The following is a 21,824-nucleotide window of genomic DNA, read 5'->3' as shown; positions in this document are numbered from 1 at the left end:
GAGGCTCCCTCCACCATGAATTGGTCCAAACTGGGCTGGTTAGAGGCTCCCTCCACCATGAATTGGTCCAAACTGGGTTTTTTAGAGGCTCCCTCCACCATGAATTTGCCCAAACTGGGCTGTTTAGAGGCTCCCTCCACCATGAATTGGTCCAAACTGGGCTGGTTAGAGGCTCCCTCCACCATGAATTTCCCAAAACTTGGCTGTTTAGAGGCTCCCTCCACCATTAATTGGTCCAAACTGGGCTGGTTAGAGGCTCCCTCCACCATGAATTTGCCCAAACTGGGCTGTTTAGAGGCTCCCTCCACCATGAATTGGTCCAAACTGGGTTTTTTAGAGGCTCCCTCCACCATGAATTGGTCCAAACTGGGCTGTTTAGAGGCTCCCTCCACCATGAATTTGCCCAAACTGGGCTGTTTAGCGGCTCCCTCCACCATTAATTGGTCCAAACTGGGCTGGTTAGAGGCTCCCTCCACCATGAATTTGCCCAAACTGGGCTGTTTAGAGGCTCCCTCCACCATGAATTTGCCCAAACTGGGCTGGTTAGAGGCTCCCTCCACCATGAATTGGTCCAAACTGGGGTTTTTAGAGGCTCCCTCCACCATGAATTGGTCCAAACTTGGCTGTTTAGAAGCTCCCTCCACCATGAATTGGTCCAAACTGGGGTGGTTAGAGGCTCCCTCCACCATTAATTGGTCCAAACTGGGCTGGTTAGAGGCTCCCTCCACCATTAATTGGTCCAAACTGGGCTGGTTAGAGGCTCCCTCCACCATTAATTGGTCCAAACTGGGCTGGTTAGAGGCTCCCTCCACCATTAATTGGTCCAAACTGGGCTGGTTAGAGGCTCCCTCCACCATGAATTTGCCCAAACTGGGCTGGTTAGAGGCTCCCTCCACCATGAATTTGCCCAAACTGGGCTGGTTAGAGGCTCCCTCCACCATGAATTTGCCCAAACTGGGCTGGTTAGAGGCTCCCTCCACCATGAATTGGTCCAAACTGGGTTTTTTAGAGGCTCCCTCCACCATGAATTTGCCCACACTGGGCTGGTTAGAGGCTCCCTCCACCATGAATTGGTCCAAACTGGGGTTTTTAGAGGCTCCCTCCACCATGAATTTGCCCAAACTGGGGTGTTTAGAGGCTCCCTCCACCATGAATTTGCCCAAACTCTGCTGGTTAGAGGCTCAATCCACCCTGATTTTCAAAACAAATGTTGGTGCCAACCTCAACTTACTACAAGGGCCAAATTCACTGCTGGTGACAAGCTCTCCTCACTGCAAGTGCCAAATACACATGTTTCAAGGTGTTTTCCTACTGTCAGAGATGTGGTATTGAGTGTGTAAAGTGTGTAGTTGTTAGGCTGTGATGTTGGGGTAATAGAGGGTCTTTGGTGTGTTAGATGCCCCCAGACATGCTTCCCCTGCTGTCCCAGTGTCATTCCAGAGGTGTTGGCATCATTTCCTGGGGTGTCATAGTGGACTTGGTGACCCTCCAGACACGGATTTGGGTTTCCCCCTTAACGAGTATCTGTTCCCCATAGACTATAATGGGGTTCGAAACCCATTCGAACACACGAACATTGAGCGGCTGTTCGAATCGAATTTCGAACCTCGAACATTTTAGTGTTCGCTCATCTCTATAGATGTGCCTTTTTAGGCAATATACACTTTGCCCATTTTTTGGTCAAAAAGGTGCAAAAAAAGGCCATTTTTAATGCTTTCCAACCTTCCACTTTTTTTTACACTGCCCATAGACGGGAGTGCATTCGAGCATTTCTTTGCCCTTTTTTAAAAAAAAGGCACAAGTCATAAATTCAGCATGAAAAGGATCAATGACTCCTTTTATCGCCAAAAACCAAAAGTGTCAAGAGCAGAATAACAGCTGTGAAAAGAAGCACAAATGCTTCATAAATGAAGAGTAGGGCAGAAAAAGACCTCAAAAAATGCAATTTCTGTAGAAAAAAAAAAATAAAAAAAAGCTTAAATGTGCCCCAATGAATGCAAATGGACTGTGGAGCTGAATTGAAGGCAAGTGTATCCAAACCTATGTGTTACTGCACCCACTTTTACTTTAGCGAGTCATGTCACTCTTTTATCTTGTTGAGGATGGAGGTGAAAGAGAGCCAGATGACAGCAGTGCAAGGATTTCTGAGGGTCCATTCAATGGTGCTGAATTTCAGCTCTGAAAAAAAAAAAAGCCTCCCATTGACTTCAATGGGTTCCCTTTTCTGCTAGCAGAACTGAAATTCTGCTAGCTGAAAAAGGAACCCATTGAAGTCAATAGGAGGCTTTTTTTTTCAGTATTGAAATTCAGCACCAAATTCAGCACCATTTTCCTCCGTGTAAATGGACCCTTACAGAGAGAGAGGTCATGCAAAGTTCCCACAGTTTTAGAAGTGAATACAGAATCCCAAAACTTTGTTCATACTTGCCTTGTTATGTATCTGTAGGGCTGGTACTTTGAACCTGCGATACACATGGGCATGTGCCAGGTAGCAAGGCAGGTAGAACATAAAAACTGGGCGTAGCTAACTGACCTGAAATTACATTATGATTTGTTAAACAGTAACCAGATATTTATCGTCGATAAACTCAGTTTCCCTGAGTCTGGAAGAGAAGAACAGTGTTCACAGGTGAATGCAGCCACAGAACATGGCGATACAGCTGCACATTCTGCTCCTTGGCCCTTTGATTCTGTCAGCAATTGGAACAGGTGAGAACCAAAGTGCAAGATATTACAATGCAGGACACAATGGAAAGTATATAGAATCCAACTAAGATGACAGCACAGATATTACCTCCTTACATCAAGAAGGAAATAAGAATGTTATCGATTATTTTTATATTCTTTATATAATTACTAATATAACATTATAGATATAGAAACTTATTAGCAGGAGGACCCAGCTTCACACGGGTATAATTCATCTTTTGTTTGTGTAGTGACTCCAAAATAATTGGCCAGTTTTGCACTGGTGTATTTTATGTCGTGTGTGTGTGTGTGTGTGTGTGTGTGTGTGTGTGTGTGTGTGTGTGTGTGTCCATAAGCGTCATGTGATTATGTTTATCTCATTTTGGATATCCGTGAAGAACCTGCGATCGGTTGTTATGGATACCTGGAGTAAAGCTGTGTGACTGTGACCTTGTGAAACAGTGTCCTGCAGATGCGCGTATCAAATCCTCTGGTATGTGGTACTGTGTGCTGAGGCGCATATCTAATCCTCCAGCATGTGGAACTGTGTGCAGACGCGCATATTTAATCCGCCGGCGTGTGGTACCGTGTGCAGATGTGCGTTTCTAATCCTCCCCCGTGTAGAATTGTGTGCAGTGGTGTGTATCTAATCGTCCAGCGTGTGGTATTGTGTGCAGACCCATGTATCTAATTCTCCGGCGTGTGGAACTGTGTGCAGACGCACATATTTAATCCTCTGGAGTGTGGAACTGTGTGCGGATGCGCGTATCTAATCCTCTGGCGTGTGGTACTGTGTGCTGACCTGTGTATCTAATCCTCTGATGCGTGAATCTCAGTTTGGATATCAGTGTTGGATTGCGCATGTGGAGTGACTGTGTGTATGGCAGTTCGAATATGAGTGAAAGACTTGCAGGTTTGTATTGGCTAAAACTGGTCATTGTTTTGGGAATGCTGTATCTCAGCAACCTTATGTGAGAGCAAGTTGAGGCCTTGTTTTAAACCTTCCCAGACACATGATGGTTCTGTGTGCCAAATTTGGTGAAGATCAGTCCATTTGTTTAGTCGTGCATAAAGGACAGACAGACAGAAATTCATTTTTTATTTTATATATATATATATACATACATACATACATACACACACACACACAGTGGGGCAAAAAAAGTATTTAGTCAGTCACCAATAGTGCAAGTTCCACCACTTAAAAAGATGAGAGGCGTCTGTAATTTACATCATAGGTAGACCTCAACTATGAGAGACAAAATGAGAAAACAAATCCAGAAAATCGCATTGTCTGATTTTGTAAGAATTTATTTGCAAATTATAGTGGAAAATAAGTATTTGGTCAGTAACAAAATTTCATCTCAATACTTTGTTATATATCCTTTGTTGGCAATGACAGAGGTCAAACGTTTTCTGTAAGTCTTCACAAGGTTGGCACACACTGTTGTTGGTATGTTGGCCCATTCCTCCATGCAGATCTCCTCTAGAGAAGTGATGTTTTGGGGCTGTCGCTTGGCAACACGGACTTTCAACTCCCTCCAAAGGTTTTCTATAGGGTTGAGATCTGGAAACTGGCTAGGCCACTCCAGGACCTTGAAATGCTTCTTACAAAGCCACTCCTTCGTTGCCCTGGTGGTGTGCTTTGGATCATTGTCATGTTGAAAGACCCAGCCACGTTTCATCTTCAATGCCCTTGCTGATGGAAGGAGGTTTGCACTCAAAATCTCACGATACATGGCCCCATTCATTCTTTCATGTACCCGGATCAGTCGTCCTGGCCCCTTTGCAGAGAAACAGCCCCAAAGCATGATGTTTCCACCCCCATGCTTTACAGTAGGTATGGTGTTTGATGGATGCAACTCAGTATTCTTTTTTCCTCCAAACACGAAAAGTTGTGTATCTACCAAACAGTTCCAGTTTGGTTTCATCAGACCATAGGACATTCTCCCAATACTCTTGGGCACTTAAACTATGCTTTGTGGGAAAATGGTGAGATAATATATAATAATAATAATATATATATATATATATATATATATATATATATATATATATATATTATCTTTTTTAACATTTCATGAAATCATGTTTTATGCTTTCAAACAGTCTTTTATAACCAGCTCCTGGCAGGTCCTAATTGACTTATACATGGCAGGGACAGAGGACACAATCAGACCAGCTGCAATGGACCATTATACACCACCCCCTCCCTCCAACTCTGTGATACACAACCCCTTTATAAGTAATAACCAGTCCAATAAAGACAGACACTGGCTGGTGGGTGAAGATGTGGGCGTCAGCCACAGCTTTATTAAATAACTAGAACATACAGGCAGGCCTTGTTACACCTTGATGACCTGTATGACATGTCGCCAAAGGTTAACTGGAAGTTGAAGTCCTTGGTAACATTGGGCAAACCCAGTAACTTTAAACTGAAGGCCACCCCTGCTAAATGCCTTCCACCCATGTCCACAGAGACACCCTCGGACTTCAAGCGGGACAAGTAGAAATACATTAAATCCCTACAGCAGTCCAAGGGCCATTCTGAAGAACTGAAGGCCAACCACGCACCACGCCTTGCCATGGCCCGACTATGTTGAAGCTGCGACGGACTCCCTCAGCAACAGAGCGCCAAGTCCCAGAGAAAGTGAGGGCCCCCTAAGTATAATGCTCCACAGTGGCCCCAGCGCATTATAATACCTGGGGCTGCTTCATTAATTAGAGATGAGTGAACCCCATGAAATTAATTTCAACAGATATTTGAGAGATTTTCCCCCAGTTTATTTCAGTGAATTATTATACAGACTGCCAAAGTCATGGCCTGCTCAAGAGTAGGGGGATCTGGGTGACCAACCCAGAGCTCCTTAACCTGATCACACAAACCTTTTTTAAAGTGAGCTTTTAGCGCTGACTCACACCAACCTGCAGTTACACTGTACTTACGGAACTCAGAGCAATACTCCTCTGCAGAGCGTTTGCCCTTCCGCATGGTGAGGAGTTGCGATTCCGCAAGCGCAATGTGGTCTGGCTCAGCATAGATAGAGCCCAGGGACTTAAAAATTTTTTCCACATCAAGCCACTCCTCAGCCTCAGGAGGGAGTTTAAGGGCCCAAGCTTGTGGATCACCCTGTAGCAGAGATATAACCACTCCCACCATTTGGGCCTGAGTCACATGTGGATTAATCCGAAAATACAAACGACAAGACTCCCTGAACGTCTCAAATTTTTCACGGTCCCCTGAGAAACGATCCGGGAGTAACATCTTGACTCTCTTAACTGAAGAACCAGCTGGGGATGATGCAGCAGCCTCAGTTAGGGCCTGAACCTGTTTAGCTAGCTCAGCTACCAGGCCTGTCAATCCGTCCAACTTGGCTGCAATGCACTGAATAGGATCCATGCTTATCAGGAGAGAAGCAATGGCAGTAGGTTTTTGGGCTTGCTATTATGTTAGATTAATTGCTAAGACAGCAATTCCCCAGTAACTGTTTGAACCCTGGGACGGGACACGAGACAGCGAGCCCTAAGCTGAAGCCCCCAACTTTCCCTTCCTATTGCCAGGCCCTATCCAATGTAATAGGCGGCAACCACGATGACAGTCCCTTCCTGTATAGGTGAGACACAAAACGCAGACAAGACGGACAACAAGAAAGAGAGGAAAGCTAGCCAAGGGTCAGTAACAGTCGAGCGATGCAGTGCCAAATCGGAGTCCAAAGAATAGTCAGTGAGGAAAGCCAAAGGTCAAGGATAATAGTGTAAGCAAAAATAGGGACAGTAAAGAGCAAGTATGCACAAGGCAATAGCAAGCACTGGTGTGAATGAGAACCAAGGTTAAATAGGGAGGAAGAACCCGCCCATGGAGTTGACAGGAAGGCAGCTGTCAATCACAGGGCAAGGCCAGATTAACCATTAGAGAAGAGACAAACAAGGGCAGAAGACGGGTGTGGTGCAAATACAATCACAGCACTAGAGCCGAGATCACACAGTGTGACCAAAAACTTTAAGCCAAGAACCAAACTGCACCCGCCTCCTGCGCCGCAGCACGTGAGCAGAGGGTGGTGCAGTGACCTGAACAGGCAGAGACGTTACAAATTTATAACAGTTTTTAACATTTGTATTTCGCCTTGCCTTAACTCTCAGATGCATCCTTGCGGTGTCTGGTCCCATTTTGCAGTCACCTCGCATCCTCTTCCTTCCTCGTCCTGTTATGACGCCAGCACGCCCCATGTAACAGCTAAGACCCAATCACATGCCCAGCAGTGTCCCAAAGGGTGCGTGATGTCACTAGAAGCTGAAAGACACCTGGAAAGTATGACATCACATCGGCAGGCACCCAGGAGAGGGGAGTATAAGTGTTAGTTGTTTTTTACTCACCTCCCCTATGCCCACCACAAAAGCCTAATTAATGCTGATGGCTCGTAACCCCCAGACAGTCTTTACACAACCCCCACCCAGGGGATCGTAACCCGCAGTTTGGGAACCACTGTTGTAGGTACTCTGGTCCTAGGGTATAATCTTATTGACAGAATTCCCCCATTGTGTGCCGAGGATGAAGAGGAAAGTAGTTATATTTTTGTACATAGGGGCAACATTATAGTCATTCCATTCTTATAGAATTACTATTTATTATATATGTATTATTATAGCACATGTATCCATATATAAATGGGGCAATATTATAGTAGATATATTATTGTTCATAAGATGTCGTATTATAGTACCTATATTCTTTTACATAGAAGTTATATCCTTGTAGATAGCAGTAGCATCATAGTAGATATATTCTTTGACAAAGGAACAATTTTATTATAGTTATATTGTTGATCATAGAGGCATTATTACAGTAGGCATATTCTGAATGAAAAGGACAGTTTTATAGAGGTTATGTTTTTTGTATGATAGTAGTTCTAGCAGTGTGTGTTTAATGATAGATAGATAGATAGATAGATAGATAGATAGATAGATAGATAGATAGATAGATAGATTCAACTAGTACAAAGTGCATGCCCCATTAGGGAGCACAACTAAGGACAGGAAAATCTGAAATGTATTAACAATTATAGTATTATCAAGTACTGTAAAAAAGAAAAAAAAAATGTTTTTTTATTTCTAGCTCAAAATGATAAAAGGCCATTAGTAAATACGAAATATGGACAACTGCTTGGTGTTACGGTGCCTGTAAAGGAAACATCTGGAAAGGTAGATGTATTTCTTGGAGTACCTTTTGCGAAACCTCCAGTCGGATTATTGAGATTTGCCAATCCAGAACCTCCTGAGCCCTGGAGATCTGTTAGAGATGCATCTGAATACCCTCCCATGTAAGTCTCATGTAATTGCGTTGCAAGATATACAATAGCCATAATATTAAAACCAATGGCAGGTGAAGTGACTGGATTATCTCATTCTAATGGGACATGTCAATGGGTGGGATCTATTAGACACCAAGTGAACATTCCATTCGTAGGCTGGGGCCCCACATGGCGGAAACGTTTCACAAGGGCTAGACATCTAATGGCTAGACATCTTGCTCAGAATATCTCAGAATATCTCCGTGTTCCGTGAGTGCTGTAGTTAGCACTTAGTACCTATCAAAAAGTGGTTCATGTAAGAACAATATCTCATGACTATATTATGAGTGCTCAAAGAAAAACGATGCAGATGTGGAGGGTGGACTAGCCTGACCCCTGACCATCGCCTACACTTGGCACTGCTGGGAAACCTTGGATCCTGGTATTTGTGTAGTGGTTACTTTGACATGTACCACCTACCTAAACTTTGTTGGAGAAAAGGTACATGACAATGGTATTATCTAAAGTATGGGCTTCTTTCAGCACGGTAATGTGTCCTACCTTTTCTATAAAAAATATATATATATATACATTTTTGAGGAATATGACAGAGTTCACTTGACCTTCAAATTTTCCAGACCTTTATCTGATAAAAACTTTGCGGAATGTTCTGGATAAAGAAGTCCAATCCATTTCACAATATACAGGATGGATCTGCTGCTAATGCCTTCGTGCCAGATAGTACATGGCACATTTAATGGTCATGCCTTGATGCACCTGAATTGCTTTGATAGTATGGGGTGGCCCTACATAATGTTGGGCAATTGGCTTTAATCTTATGGCTAATCAATTTGCCTCATTTGTAGTAATATAGATATTAATATTTTTATTCATTACTATTTGTAAAAAATAAAGTAAATATCACAAACTACAAGATTATGACAAAATGTGTCACAAGATAAGATACTTTTTATTATTGATTCTGCATATTTCAGGTGTTTACAGGTAGAAGATGTGATGATTGGATTTGGAGAATATTACCAAACCTCTTTTAAGATGCCCCGGGCCTCAGAAGATTGCTTGTATCTGAATGTATATACGCCAGTCAACAGAGACAAGACCTCAAAATTACCTGTAAATATAGTATCAGGAACGCAATATTCAATACTTGTTGCAAGTAATATTATAATCTGCCATGCTTAGTCCTTCAGCTGTTGTAGTAAAACTACTTGCATGCCCTAAGGGTATATTCACACAGCGGAATCCTTTTCCACCGTGTGAACTTTCTGCAAGGCTAGCCACGACAAGATGCCGATGCAATGCACTAGCATCCCAATGTGACATCCCGCTCAAGATTAGACCCGAATTAATTGGCCTAATTGGGAGTGAGTCTCTAGGTTAAAAGGGTTGATTTTTATTTTTATTTTTTTTAACTAGGGGTTTTGAACCCGAGGGGTTCTGATCAATAGTACAATGCACTATAAAATAGCACTGCTTTTATTACTAATACATGCAATGACAAGCCTGGGAGCCTTTAATAGGCGGCTATAGTAATGGATCACCGATCCTGGAAGTGAGATATGAGGCTGGTGGCCAACCCTATAATGGTGTGCCTCTGGGAAAATGGTGCCTCAGTCAGCTTGGATCAAGGCATCAGGGCGGTTAGTGCCCAGCCTTATTTAAATACCAAACACCCGTCATAATAATACAGCGGATGTTGGGAAAGAGTTAAAGAGGATCAATCACCAAGTACAAAATGCTAAATGCCATACATCATTTGATTGTTACAGTGTTCGCCGGATCAATTTGGTGTTTTGCTTTTTAAAATCTGACCCCCTTTGAAACCTATGATTCCTAAGGCCGGGTTCACACGGAGTTACGTGCCGCGAGATTTGGCACGTAGACGCCGCGTGACCCTTTGCGTGCCGTACACGCTCCCATTCATTTCAATGGGAGCGGGGAGCGTATGCGCCGCGCTAGTTTGCGGCCGTGCATTTATTCACGGCCGCAAACTAGCGCGGCGCATACGCTCCCCGCTCCCATTGAAATGAATGGGAGCGTGTACGGCACGCAAAGGGTCACGCGGCGTCTACGTGCCAAATCTCGCGGCACGTAACTCCGTGTGAACCCGGCCTAAAAGAGTATGTAAACTAGCTCTGATTCTCCAAGCACGTAGTAATATATATATATATATATATATATATATATATATATATATATATCTCCTTTCAGGAGTCCTATCTTTTGAATTTGTTGATGGCTTTTAAAAAGAAACCACAAAATTGTTCAAGAACCAGATGATGTATATTATTTAGCATTTTCTACTTGGTGTCAGGTTCTCTTTAAATGCAGTTGTGACATGCAGCAATGGCAAGCAAATAGTTTTTTACTAAAACTTGAGGGAAAAGAACAAATGGTCTCACCCTACCGCCTACTCTCCTCTTCCCCTCCTAGACTCCACTCCAGGCTCCTCTGGGCTCTGTTGCCTCACTTTTCTTGCACACATTGGGACTCCCTGATTTGTAGTACTCTGTGCACCAATGGCCCTATGGATGCCAATAACCATGGCTCCTCTTGGTGTTATTGTCATGGACGGTTTATCAAGTGATGTAGTCCAACACCCTCTAGTATTCCTGGAGTTAGCTGTGCTCCATATTATAACTTCTGCCATGGCAGATGCAGCTCCCTGGAGGGGCCAATCTTGAGCAAAGTGCGCTTCTTGGCAGCATGTTCAGCATATCCTTCCACTAGGACATGGGTTTCTGGGCGGGGGCTGGCTTACACTCAGTGCCCATCTAGGGCCATTGCAAAGCAATTGCCAGTGTTTCAGTCTGTTTTTCCATTTCTCATGTGATTGCCTCCTTGAGTACCTCTCAAAAGGCCTTTGGCAGCACCTTCTCTCCTTCCAAATCTGGCAGAAACGCATTGTGGCTTTTCCCATAGTGCTTTTCACAGAAAGTCTGGAGAGATTTCATCTGTGGACTTTCTGTTTCCATCATACCTATAGCGAACCGGCCAAAATTTCTGTAGGTATAATTGATATGGTGCAATTTACAAAAACACAACAGTTTGGAAATCGCAGCATTCCTGCTGCGCATATTTTTACACAATGGGTGGATGGAATTTGCTAGAATCCTATCCATATTGCAAGGACTGTAAAACACCTCAGTTTTTGCTGGAGCCTTTACATCATGTGGGGCCCTTTCCTTAAGGGAGTTTCTTAACAAATAATACTAATGATCTGTCCTTAGGGTAGGTTATCAATATTAGATAGATGAAGGTCTGACACCTATTGATCAGCTTTTCCTTGCAACCACTATATGGAGTACAGAGCTGGAAGCAGATAGCTGTGGGGGGGGGGGGTTGTTTTTTGGTTTTTTTGGGGGTTTTTTTTGTGACAGCTGTGCTAAGTTTTTGCAGCTCAGCTCCTATACAAGTGAACTGGAACCAGGGTGCAGTAAACCGCATAAAGGACAGAATTTGCTTCAGGCTCTGTTATTTCTGTAGAAGCTGCTAAGAACAACTGATTGGCAGGGAACAAAAGTGTCGGATCCCCACTGATCTGATATTGATGACCTATCCCATCAATAGCATTTGCCCAGAAAATCACTTTAACAACCAGTGGAGACTCATAAAAACTGATCCTACAGCACAATCTCTAGATTTGCCAAAACTTAACTTCTTGTCCCCGCTTTCCTCTGCAGAGTGGCCAAGAGCTCCTGGAGTCTTTTAGCAAACTGAGCCAGCCAGGGGCTCTTATTCCCCCTGAATCTTCATGAAGAACCTTTTCCTCACATCACCATAAGGGTCTATTTGCACGGATGAAAATAGCTTTTTATTTGCTGCTGAATTTTCAGTGCTGAAAAAAAAAAGCCTTCCATTGACTTTAATAGGCTAGCTAGGGGGGGGGGGGGAAGCTAGCAGAACCCATTGAAATCAATGGGAGGCTTTTTTTCCAGCGCTGAAAATTCGGCATCAAATAAAGCGCCATTTTCCTCCATGTGAATGGAACCTTAATCTGCTCAAAAATACCTCTGGGGTCATCTGGCTGCAGAATCACTGCTTTCCTCATCTCTTATTCCAGAATGCTTACTCTGCAATGCAAACTCTGATTTCAAATTGGCAGCCACATTACATTATTTAGCCACCAACTACAACCCACTCCTTACTGTCAGCTAGCAGCACACTAGGGCCATAAGACTTTGGAAGATGATTCAGAAGCATTCCTAGTGATACCTCTACTCCAACTTGGGATGGGGAGGCAGTGCTCCGGTACTCGTGCCAGTACTCACTCTGGGAAGGCAACACTCCCTCTTGTATGGGGACTAAACCTGCAGTCATCCTGCCAACTAGTGCCAAATGAAACCTGCAAGAATGGGACGCAATAATACGAACCAAGTAGAATTTGAAAGTTTCTTTACTGAAAAAGTAACAACTCTTTAAATTGTCTATGGTGCAGAGTACTAATTACGTAAAAACTTCTTACTGCTGGTCTTCAGCCACCTGACCAATGAAAGGAATGTCTTCCTGCACCTTGGGTGAGATATATGAGGAAGGTATCAGAGCTCCTTCCGCTGGTTGAACTCCACCATCCGCTCCCTTCTTCCAGTACACTTCTACATGCTCTTCCCCTCTTGAATTCCACTCAGGAATTCTCAGGGCTGTGTTGTTTGACTGCGCCTTGGTTTACTCACATGTATGGGGAATATTTATGAAGAATGGTGCATTGAATTCCAGCCTTTATAATCTGGGTGCTGGTGGAGCAGTCACCTGATTTATGAGGAGGTGCACACCTCTTCAATAAATGCGGTGGTTCCTCCACCACATCAAATATCTGTACTGAAATCTACACTAGCTTGTAACTGGAGTAGATTTCAGCGATTATTTGAGCCAGTATATTGGTTCAAATATACAGGGAGGCGCAAAAACTAGTTTTGCCACAATTACTGTTGCAACTGGCGTTTAAAAATCACAATTCCAAGGTTTGCAACTTTTCTACACCAGATAGCTGGCATAAAACCAATACTAAAGATGTATTAATGAGTCTTGATAATCTACGTGTCAACTGCACACCAATAACTGCGGTTTTATTATCCCAACATTCAACCCCCAACCCCCTTGGACTCCCACATTCTTGACAGTAAGATCCACACCCTAGGGTTTCCCAATGTTTCTCTGTTGTTTCAAGATCCATTTTTATGAGATGCTAACTATAAATTTTAATCTGTCCTTTTTCTCCTAGGTTATGGTTTATATACATGGTGGTGGACTGCTGTTTGGGTTGGCCAGCATGTATGATGGCTCTGCACTTAGTGCCACTCAGAATGTAGTGGTTGTGGCCATGCAGTACAGGCTTGGGATCCTAGGATTCTACAGGTAAAAATATTTCTAATGCTGCATACTTTTGTTCATCGTTTTATGTACACATAAACCTAAATACTTTTGTAAATATATTTCATCACTTATACTAAGTATCTATCTACAGAGCAACATTCACAATTCTGCTAGTTGGGGGGGGGGGGGGGTTGGAACAGGAAGGGAATGGTGGAAAATTTCAGTTTAGAAGCCAGCAAAATATAGACTGTAATTCAGGATCAGTGTAGAATATATATACATATATACAGTGTGTGTATATATATATATATATATATATATATATATATACAGTCCTATGAAAAAGTTTGGGCACCCCTATTAATCTTAATCATTTTTTGTTCTAAATATTTTGGTGTTTGCAACAGCCATTTCAGTTTGATATATCTAATAACTGATGGACACAGTAATATTTCAGGATTGAAATGAGGTTTATTGTACTAACAGAAAATGTGCAATATGCATTAAACCAAAATTTGACCGGTGCAAAAGTATGGGCACCCTTATCATTTTATTGATTTGAATTCCCCTAACTACTTTTTACTGACTTACTGAAGCACAAAATTGGTTTTGTAACCTCAGTGAGCTTTGAACTTCATAGCCAGATGTATCCAATCATAAGAAAAGGTATTTAAGGTGGCCAATTGCAAGTTGATCTCCTATTTGAATCTCCTCTGAAGAGTGGCATCATGGGCTACTCAAAACAACTCTCAAATGATCTGAAAACAAAGATTGTTCAACATAGTTGTTCAGGGGAAGGATACAAAAAGTTGTCTCAGAGATTTAACCTGTCAGTTTCCACTGTGAGGAACATAGTAAGGAAATGGAAGACCACAGGGACAGTTCTTGTTAAGCCCAGAAGTGGCAGGCCAAGAAAAATATCAGAAAGGCAGAGAAGAAGAATGGTGAGAACAGTCAAGGACAATCCACAGACCACCTCCAAAGAGCTGCAGCATCATCTTGCTGCAGATGGTGTCACTGTGCATCGGTCAACTATACAGCGCACTTTGCACAAATAGAAGCTGTATGGGAGAGTGATGAGAAAGAAGCCGTTTCTGCACGTACGCCACAAATAGAGTTGCCTGAGGTATGAAAAAGCACATTTGGACAAGGCAGCTTCATTTTGGAAACAAAAATTGAGTTGCTTGGTTATAAAAAAAGGCATTATGCATGGCGTCCAAAAAGAAACAGCATTCCAAGAAAAACACATGCTACCCACTGTAAAATTTGGTGGAGGTTCCATCATGCTTTGGGGCTGTGTGGCCAATGCCGGCATCGGGAATCTTGTTAAAGTTGAGAGTCGCATGGATTCCACTCAGTATCAGCAGATTCTTGAGAATAATGTTCAAGAATCAGTGACGAAGTTGAAGTTACGCCGGGGATGGATATTTCAGCAAGACAATGATCCAAAACACCGCTCCAAATCCTCAGGCATTCATGCAGAGGAACAATTACAATGTTCTGGAATGGCCATCCCAGTCCCCAGACCTGAATATCATTGAACATCTGTGGGATGATTTGAAGCGGGCTGTCCATGCTCGGCGACCATCTAACTTAACTGAACTTGAATTGTTTGTCCAAAATACCTTTATCCAGGATCCAGGAACTGATTAAAAGCTACAGGAAGCGACTAGAGGCTGTTATCTTTGCAAAAGGAGGATCTACTAAATATTAATGTCACTTTTCTGTTGAGGTGCCCATACTTTTGCACCGGTCAAATTTTGGTTTAATGCATATTGCACATTTTCTGTTAGTACAATAAACCTCATTTCAATCCTGAAATATTACTGTGTCCATCAGTTATTAGATATATCAAACTGAAATGGCTGTTATAAACACCAAAATATTTAGAACTAAAAATGATTAAGATTAATAGGGGTGCCCAAACTTTTTCATAGGACTGTATATCTATATATATATATATATATATATATATATATATATATATCTATATATCAAATCCTGTATTAGTCTGCTCTATACAAATCCATAGTTCTCGCCCGATTTGGGTGAAATTTGGCACGCCTCCTCTCCACCCACAGGAGCAGAATACTGCGCACGTTACATCTCGCTAGCGTCCCCCCCCCCCCCATCATGAGATTGGGGCTCCTAAATTTAGGCCCTATGCATATAATGGGGAAATGTGAAAGTGAAAGCGCTGAGGGGAAAACAACAGTTGTGACTGACAGGGATGGATTATAGCAACAACGCCAAAGAGTCGCTGCTAAAGGGTTCGCACCACCACACACAACACACAAATATTTCACAAACACCATATAAACATCACACAGACAGCACACATACACCAACCCACAAGCACAACACCACACAAATGTCACAAGACCACTGCATAAATACCACACACACACACACACACACACGCAAGGACCACACACGCACACAGACGAACAGAGCACAAGCATACTCACACACAACTACCGCACGCATTGAAACTTGCTCTGTGCACGCAGACCACACGTGTGCATGCACACATGCATACATACACATGGATCACACGCATGCATACAAACATACATGCATACATACGGACCATGCACACATGCATGCACACATGCATACATACACATGGATCACACACATGTACACGCACACATGCACTAACAAAACATGTCTGGTATCCTTAGTGGCTGCTTGCACACTATAGTATTTTTCATGGGCCTCCAGGACATGGATTTGGTGGTTCCATAGACTTCTTTATGCACAAATCTGTGACTTTTACAGGCTCCATAGAAGTCTATGGAGATATAGAATCCACGGTCCGGAGACTGTAGTGTTACTGTAGAGTGCAAGCAGCCTTACTGAGCAGCAATATTGGTGAGGCGAAAACTGCCTGATAGTAAGATTGTCATTATTGCTTACTATACAGGGAGCTTTCATCACTGAAGCCCTACAATAGATAGTTGCTTAACTGTAAACCAATTTTACTCTTTTGTCCATGAACTACTTATAAATTACGCTGGAGGGTGGGGGGAAGGATTGCATTATGTTGTTAATTGGGTGTAAGTCAGTGGCATAACTAGGAATGGGGGGGCCCCGTGGCGAACATTTTACATAGGCCTCCCCCGATGCTGAAGACCCCGACCGACCCGCTCCCGCGCATTCCTGCGCGCACTATTATACCCCATAGTGGCCCCTGTACACAGTATTATACCCCATAGTGGCCCCTGCACACAGTATTATACCCCGTAGTGGCCCCTGCACACAGTATTATACCCCATAATGGCCCTGCACATAATAATATACCCCATAGTGGTCCCTGCACACAACATTATACCTCATAGTGGCCCCTTCACCCAACATTATGTCCCATTGTGGCCCCTTCGTCTGCATCCCGGGTCATGTGACGTCCGACATCATTGAACTAGGACAGCAGCGGAGAAAACCGCGTAGGAGCCGGGGGACATGTAAGTAACAGTAGTTTTTATGTTTTTATTCCCCCGGATCTCCGATTATTATACTCTGGGACCCCAGAGTATAATAATTGTTTATGGGTGTCCACAGTGGGACATAATACTGTGTGCAGGGGCCACTATGGGGCATAATACTGTGTGCAGGGGCCACTATGGGGGATAATACTGTTTGCAGGGGCCACTATTGGGGCATAATAGAACGCGCAGAAATGCGTAGGAGGGGGTCAGTCGAGGTCTTCGATGTCGGGAGGGAGGGGGGGCCCCGCCATTCCTAGTTATGCCACTGAGTGTAATGTATAGGGCATATATCACTGCTCTATTGCAGTCTAATATTTTTTCCTCAGAGGTGAATTCTTATGTAAAATGCTACCAACCAAGCAATGATATCTATCACAATCTCTGGAAATGTGTACACAAGCAAGCATTATGGTCCTTGGTTAAAGGGAGTCTATCACCTCCTTCAAGCATATTTGACTGTCACAACCATGTTAAAGAGCACATTGCAGTGATAAATGACATACCTTGGTTATCAATGTCATTTTTGTAGATCTGGAGAAAAACAATGGTGAAGAGATATAGGGATATGCAAATGACACAATTGGTGCATTGTGGGCGATCCTTCAGCCCTGGGAGCACTGCTTATGTTTCATAAATTGAATAGGCACTATCATAGCAGTGAAAATATCAACTCTCGCAGCACAGGGTGTGGTGGGAGTGCAGGCAGGAGATCATAGGTGTCCTGAGTGCTTTGGGAGCTGAAAGCCCATACCCAGTGCACCAACTTTCTAAATTGCATAGCACTTCAATGTTGTTTCCTCAAAAATATAGAAAATATGACATATACAGGGTTGGACTGGCCCTCCGGGGGACCGGGCAATATCCATTTGGGCCCCGTGCTTTTAATAGGCAGTGTAGGTGCAGTAATGGCCCCTATTCACTTACAGTCCCCCCGCGTGCAGTGCATTACATCATCACATCGTAATGTGCAGCGCACAGGGCCCAGGCTGAAGTGTAGAAGGGAAAGGCCGCAAGCAGGAGTGGGGAGAGGTAAGTGATTCAGCCAGGTTCTCTCTGGTTTTGAAGTGGCGCCGGGGCCCCAGGGAGAAGTGGCACCACCAACCTGGTTCTGCTACTAATAGAGCAGAAAGCCACAATCCTCCTGCTCTTCCACTCTCAGGCTTGTAGGCCACAGGGCCCATGGAGCCCCAATACTTACCTGTCTGCTCTCCGGCTTCTTCCTGCTCTGGGCACATATGATGTCACATCAGTGCTCCCAGAGCAAGAAGGAGTGCGGCCAGGAGCAGAGAGGTAAGTAATTATCCAATACTGCTAAAGGGGGGACCAGTGAAGAGGCTGCTATACAGGCTATATAGTGGCCCTTTCACTATTTCCCCCTATACCTTGGCAAAATCGCCAACTCCCCCCACCCCCATACAATGGCCCCTTCACTATTCCCCCTCATACACTGGTCTTGCATCAGTGACAGTTAGATATACTTGCTAAGGTGGTAGCCTCGCAGTAAGGATCACCTTTCTCCAAATTTTCATATATGTTTTGACATAACACAGAGTGGACAATTTTTAATATTTTGTTAGAAACTGAAATGATCTGCAGCTTTAAACAACATAAATACACTCTCTAAATATGGAAATCCAAGGATAAATCAAAGAAGACTGCCGGAGGCGTGCTGGTCCAAGTCAATTCTTTTATTCAAGACACAGCGCGTTTTGGGTTAACTACCCTTTTTCAAGCGTGTACATCTACCTTTTAACTACCCTTGTGTACACTACAAAAGGGTAATGTATATACCAATTTCAGGTTAAAGATGGATCTGCGACACTCCTCTTCATTAATAAAACTTTTACTTTATTCCATTATCCAAGACAATACAAAAACTCCATGTAAAAGGTAGAAAAAACAAAAAAATACAAAAAGACGCAATAAAAACCGCTGTCAGTGAAGCATAGCTGACGCGTTTCAAGACCGTCTAGGTCTCTTATTCATAGCTGTTTAAGGTCTGCTGATGCACTGGTGAAATGTTACATATATACCCTTATTCAACATGTGTAAGCTATAACACTAATGACACTTAGCATTAACAAAAGGGGGGGAGCAACCCGCCTCTAATTATACCTGTGACCAGAAAGCTTCTCCATCATAACACAACCATAGGTGAAACGAAGAATAACTATTAATACAAAAATATAGTTACTAAAGATCCAACCCAAACACTTGGCTAAAAGTTCAAATCTCACCTTATATGATTAGGGCTGTGGTCGTGTCTAGGATCGGATATTACTTCCTGGTTCATGTCTCCGGAAGCTATGTACCTTGGTTTTATCAATGGATTGGGATTGCCGTTCTAATCTCGCCCTGATTGGCTCAAAATCACATGGTCAAAAGCAACCAATCAAGTCTTACTCCATCTTTGCCATTCATAATCATATGATGCAAGGCCGTGGCTAATCATAGGAAGAAATTCGATTTGGTAATTATATCAATGTAAATTCCAAGCCAATCAATGGCCTTAAAGAGAAATAGCCTTAAAGAAAATATTCCTGATAGATGTGAAACACTATTCATATAACCAATTTAATTCATCTGGAATGCCACAAGGTTACACACTAATATGATTTATGTATTAATAGATATAAGTCAAGTCGGTTCTAATATTTAACCCTTTTGGGTAACGGCTGTCAAATCTATAGATCCATAGGGCTTCTCGTTTATGTAATAATTTTTTACGATCGCCACCTCTTATGGAATCCGTAATGCTATCAATGCCCCAAAATTTAAATGTTTTCATTGAACCTCTATGTGTTGTAAGAAAATGTTTAGAGGCTGCCGAAATGCCTTCCAAAGAACTTTTTTCACTATCTTTCACATGTTCTAATATTCTAGTTCTCAAAGTGCGTGACGTGCATCCAATGTAGTCTAAATTGCATTCCATACATTTGATGCAATATATTACAAATGTACTATTACAATCAATATGATTATAATATTTTACATTAAAATTGGACGCAAAACTTGTTAGTGTTTTAGTGTTGTTAGTTAATTTGCATGTTCGACACTTGGGGGCACCACACTTAAAGAAACCACAAATGTCCATATTGATATCATTTTGTACCGGGTACAGAAAACTGGGAGCTAAGACGCTTCCCAATGTTTCCCCTCTCCTAGATACAAATCTAACTCCCTGTTGTAATATTTTATTCGCTATTTCATCTGTTTCCAGGATGGAAAGATTTTTCTTAACAATTTTAATGATTTCATTATACTCCATACTGTATGTAGTGCTGAATGTGATGTTCGCCTTTTTTATGATGTGTGTGTCTGAAATTTTCTTTTTATCAGATAATAATTCCTTCCGTGTTCTATGGTTTACTTGTGCTAAAGCTCTATTTAACATCCAATATGGGTATTCCCTGTCACTCAGTCTGTTAATCACCTCGCGGCTCTTGACATTGAACTCCTCAATGTTACTGCAAGCCCGCTTGGTGCGGATAAGTTCTCCCACAGGGACACTCTGGATGGTGGCAAGAGGATGGTTACTACTTGCTTTTAAAATACTGTTTCCTGCTGTCGGCTTTCTGTAGATGGTGGTGAATACTTTTTTGTTTTCAATTGACCCTATCAATGTGATATCCAAAAAATTAATTATATTGGAATGATGTTCAAAAGTAAAAGTGAGTCCTAAATTGTTCATATTCAAAAAATTTACAAAATTTATTACCTCCTCCACCTTTCCTTTCCATACAATCAATAAATCATCTATATAACGGCCCAACCATTCTATGCTGTTCAAAAATGGATTATTTATAGAAAATAGGACCTGTTCTTCCCAACATGCTAAAAAAAGATTTGCTAGAGATGGAGAAAACGGGGCACCCATGGGTGCCCCGCATACCTGCAAATAAAAAATATTGTCAAAAACAAAATAATTGTGTCTTAATAAAAAATTCGTAACAGAAAGTACATATTCACAAAAAATTTCAGAAAACAGACTATATTTATACAGATGCCAACCAAGTGCTTCCAGAGCGTCCCCATGGGGAATGCTAGGATATAGAGCGCACACGTCGCATGCAATCCACGAAAATTCTTTCTTCCACTCAAAATTTTCAAAAGATTTTAAAACTTCTTTGCTATCACGTATATATCCTCCTATACGTAATACCAGAGGTTGGAGGACACTATCCAACCATGAGGCTAAACGTTCATGTATAGAATTTTTACCTGATACAATAGGTCGCAATGGTACAGGTTTTGTTTGTTTATGTAATTTTGGTAGCCCGTAAAGTGTGGGCACACTTGGTGTTTTATTGACTAAATACTCAGCTTCTAAATCCGAAAAAATGCCTAGGGCAACCCCCTCAGACACAATCTCCTTAAGGATTTGTCCAAATTCTATAGTGGGATTGTATGATAATTTTCTATAAGTTTTTTCATCATTTAATATTTGCAAACAACTTTCAATATACTCCGCTCTATCCAAAATTACCGTCTTCCCCCCCTTGTCCGCCTTCTTTATAATTATGTTTTTAGTTTCTTTTAATTCTTTAAATGCTTTCCTTTCTCTGAATGTCAAATTATTTTTCTTTTTAATATGATTAATTTCCTTTCTTTTCACTTTCTGTTGCCCTAGGCATTTTTTCGGATTTAGAAGCTGAGTATTTAGTCAATAAAACACCAAGTGTGCCCACACTTTACGGGCTACCAAAATTACATAAACAAACAAAACCTGTACCATTGCGACCTATTGTATCAGGTAAAAATTCTATACATGAACGTTTAGCCTCATGGTTGGATAGTGTCCTCCAACCTCTGGTATTACGTATAGGAGGATATATACGTGATAGCAAAGAAGTTTTAAAATCTTTTGAAAATTTTGAGTGGAAGAAAGAATTTTCGTGGATTGCATGCGACGTGTGCGCTCTATATCCTAGCATTCCCCATGGGGACGCTCTGGAAGCACTTGGTTGGCATCTGTATAAATATAGTCTGTTTTCTGAAATTTTTTGTGAATATGTACTTTCTGTTA

At 42.3% G+C, this 21,824-nt stretch overlaps 1 protein-coding gene across 1 annotated transcript in view; it reads left to right on the top strand.

Annotated features, from left to right (window-relative positions):
- The first annotated feature begins 2,611 nt into the window (after window positions 1-2,611).
- LOC142213684 (fatty acyl-CoA hydrolase precursor, medium chain-like) overlaps window positions 2,612-21,824 on the top strand; it is a 65,069-nt gene continuing 45,856 nt past the window's right edge. Inside the window, exons 1-4 of the mRNA XM_075282113.1 lie at window positions 2,612-2,709; window positions 7,802-8,006; window positions 8,972-9,110; window positions 13,219-13,352. Coding sequence (XP_075138214.1) covers window positions 2,634-2,709; window positions 7,802-8,006; window positions 8,972-9,110; window positions 13,219-13,352 — 554 coding nt within the window. The 5' untranslated portion in view covers window positions 2,612-2,633. The remainder of the gene's footprint in view (window positions 2,710-7,801; window positions 8,007-8,971; window positions 9,111-13,218; window positions 13,353-21,824) is intronic.

Source organism: Leptodactylus fuscus, chromosome 7 (assembly GCF_031893055.1).
Source record: "Leptodactylus fuscus isolate aLepFus1 chromosome 7, aLepFus1.hap2, whole genome shotgun sequence".
Taxonomy (NCBI): domain Eukaryota; kingdom Metazoa; phylum Chordata; class Amphibia; order Anura; family Leptodactylidae; genus Leptodactylus; species Leptodactylus fuscus.
Note: the sequence above shows the minus strand (reverse complement) of the source record. Positions and strands in the feature narration are given on the sequence as shown.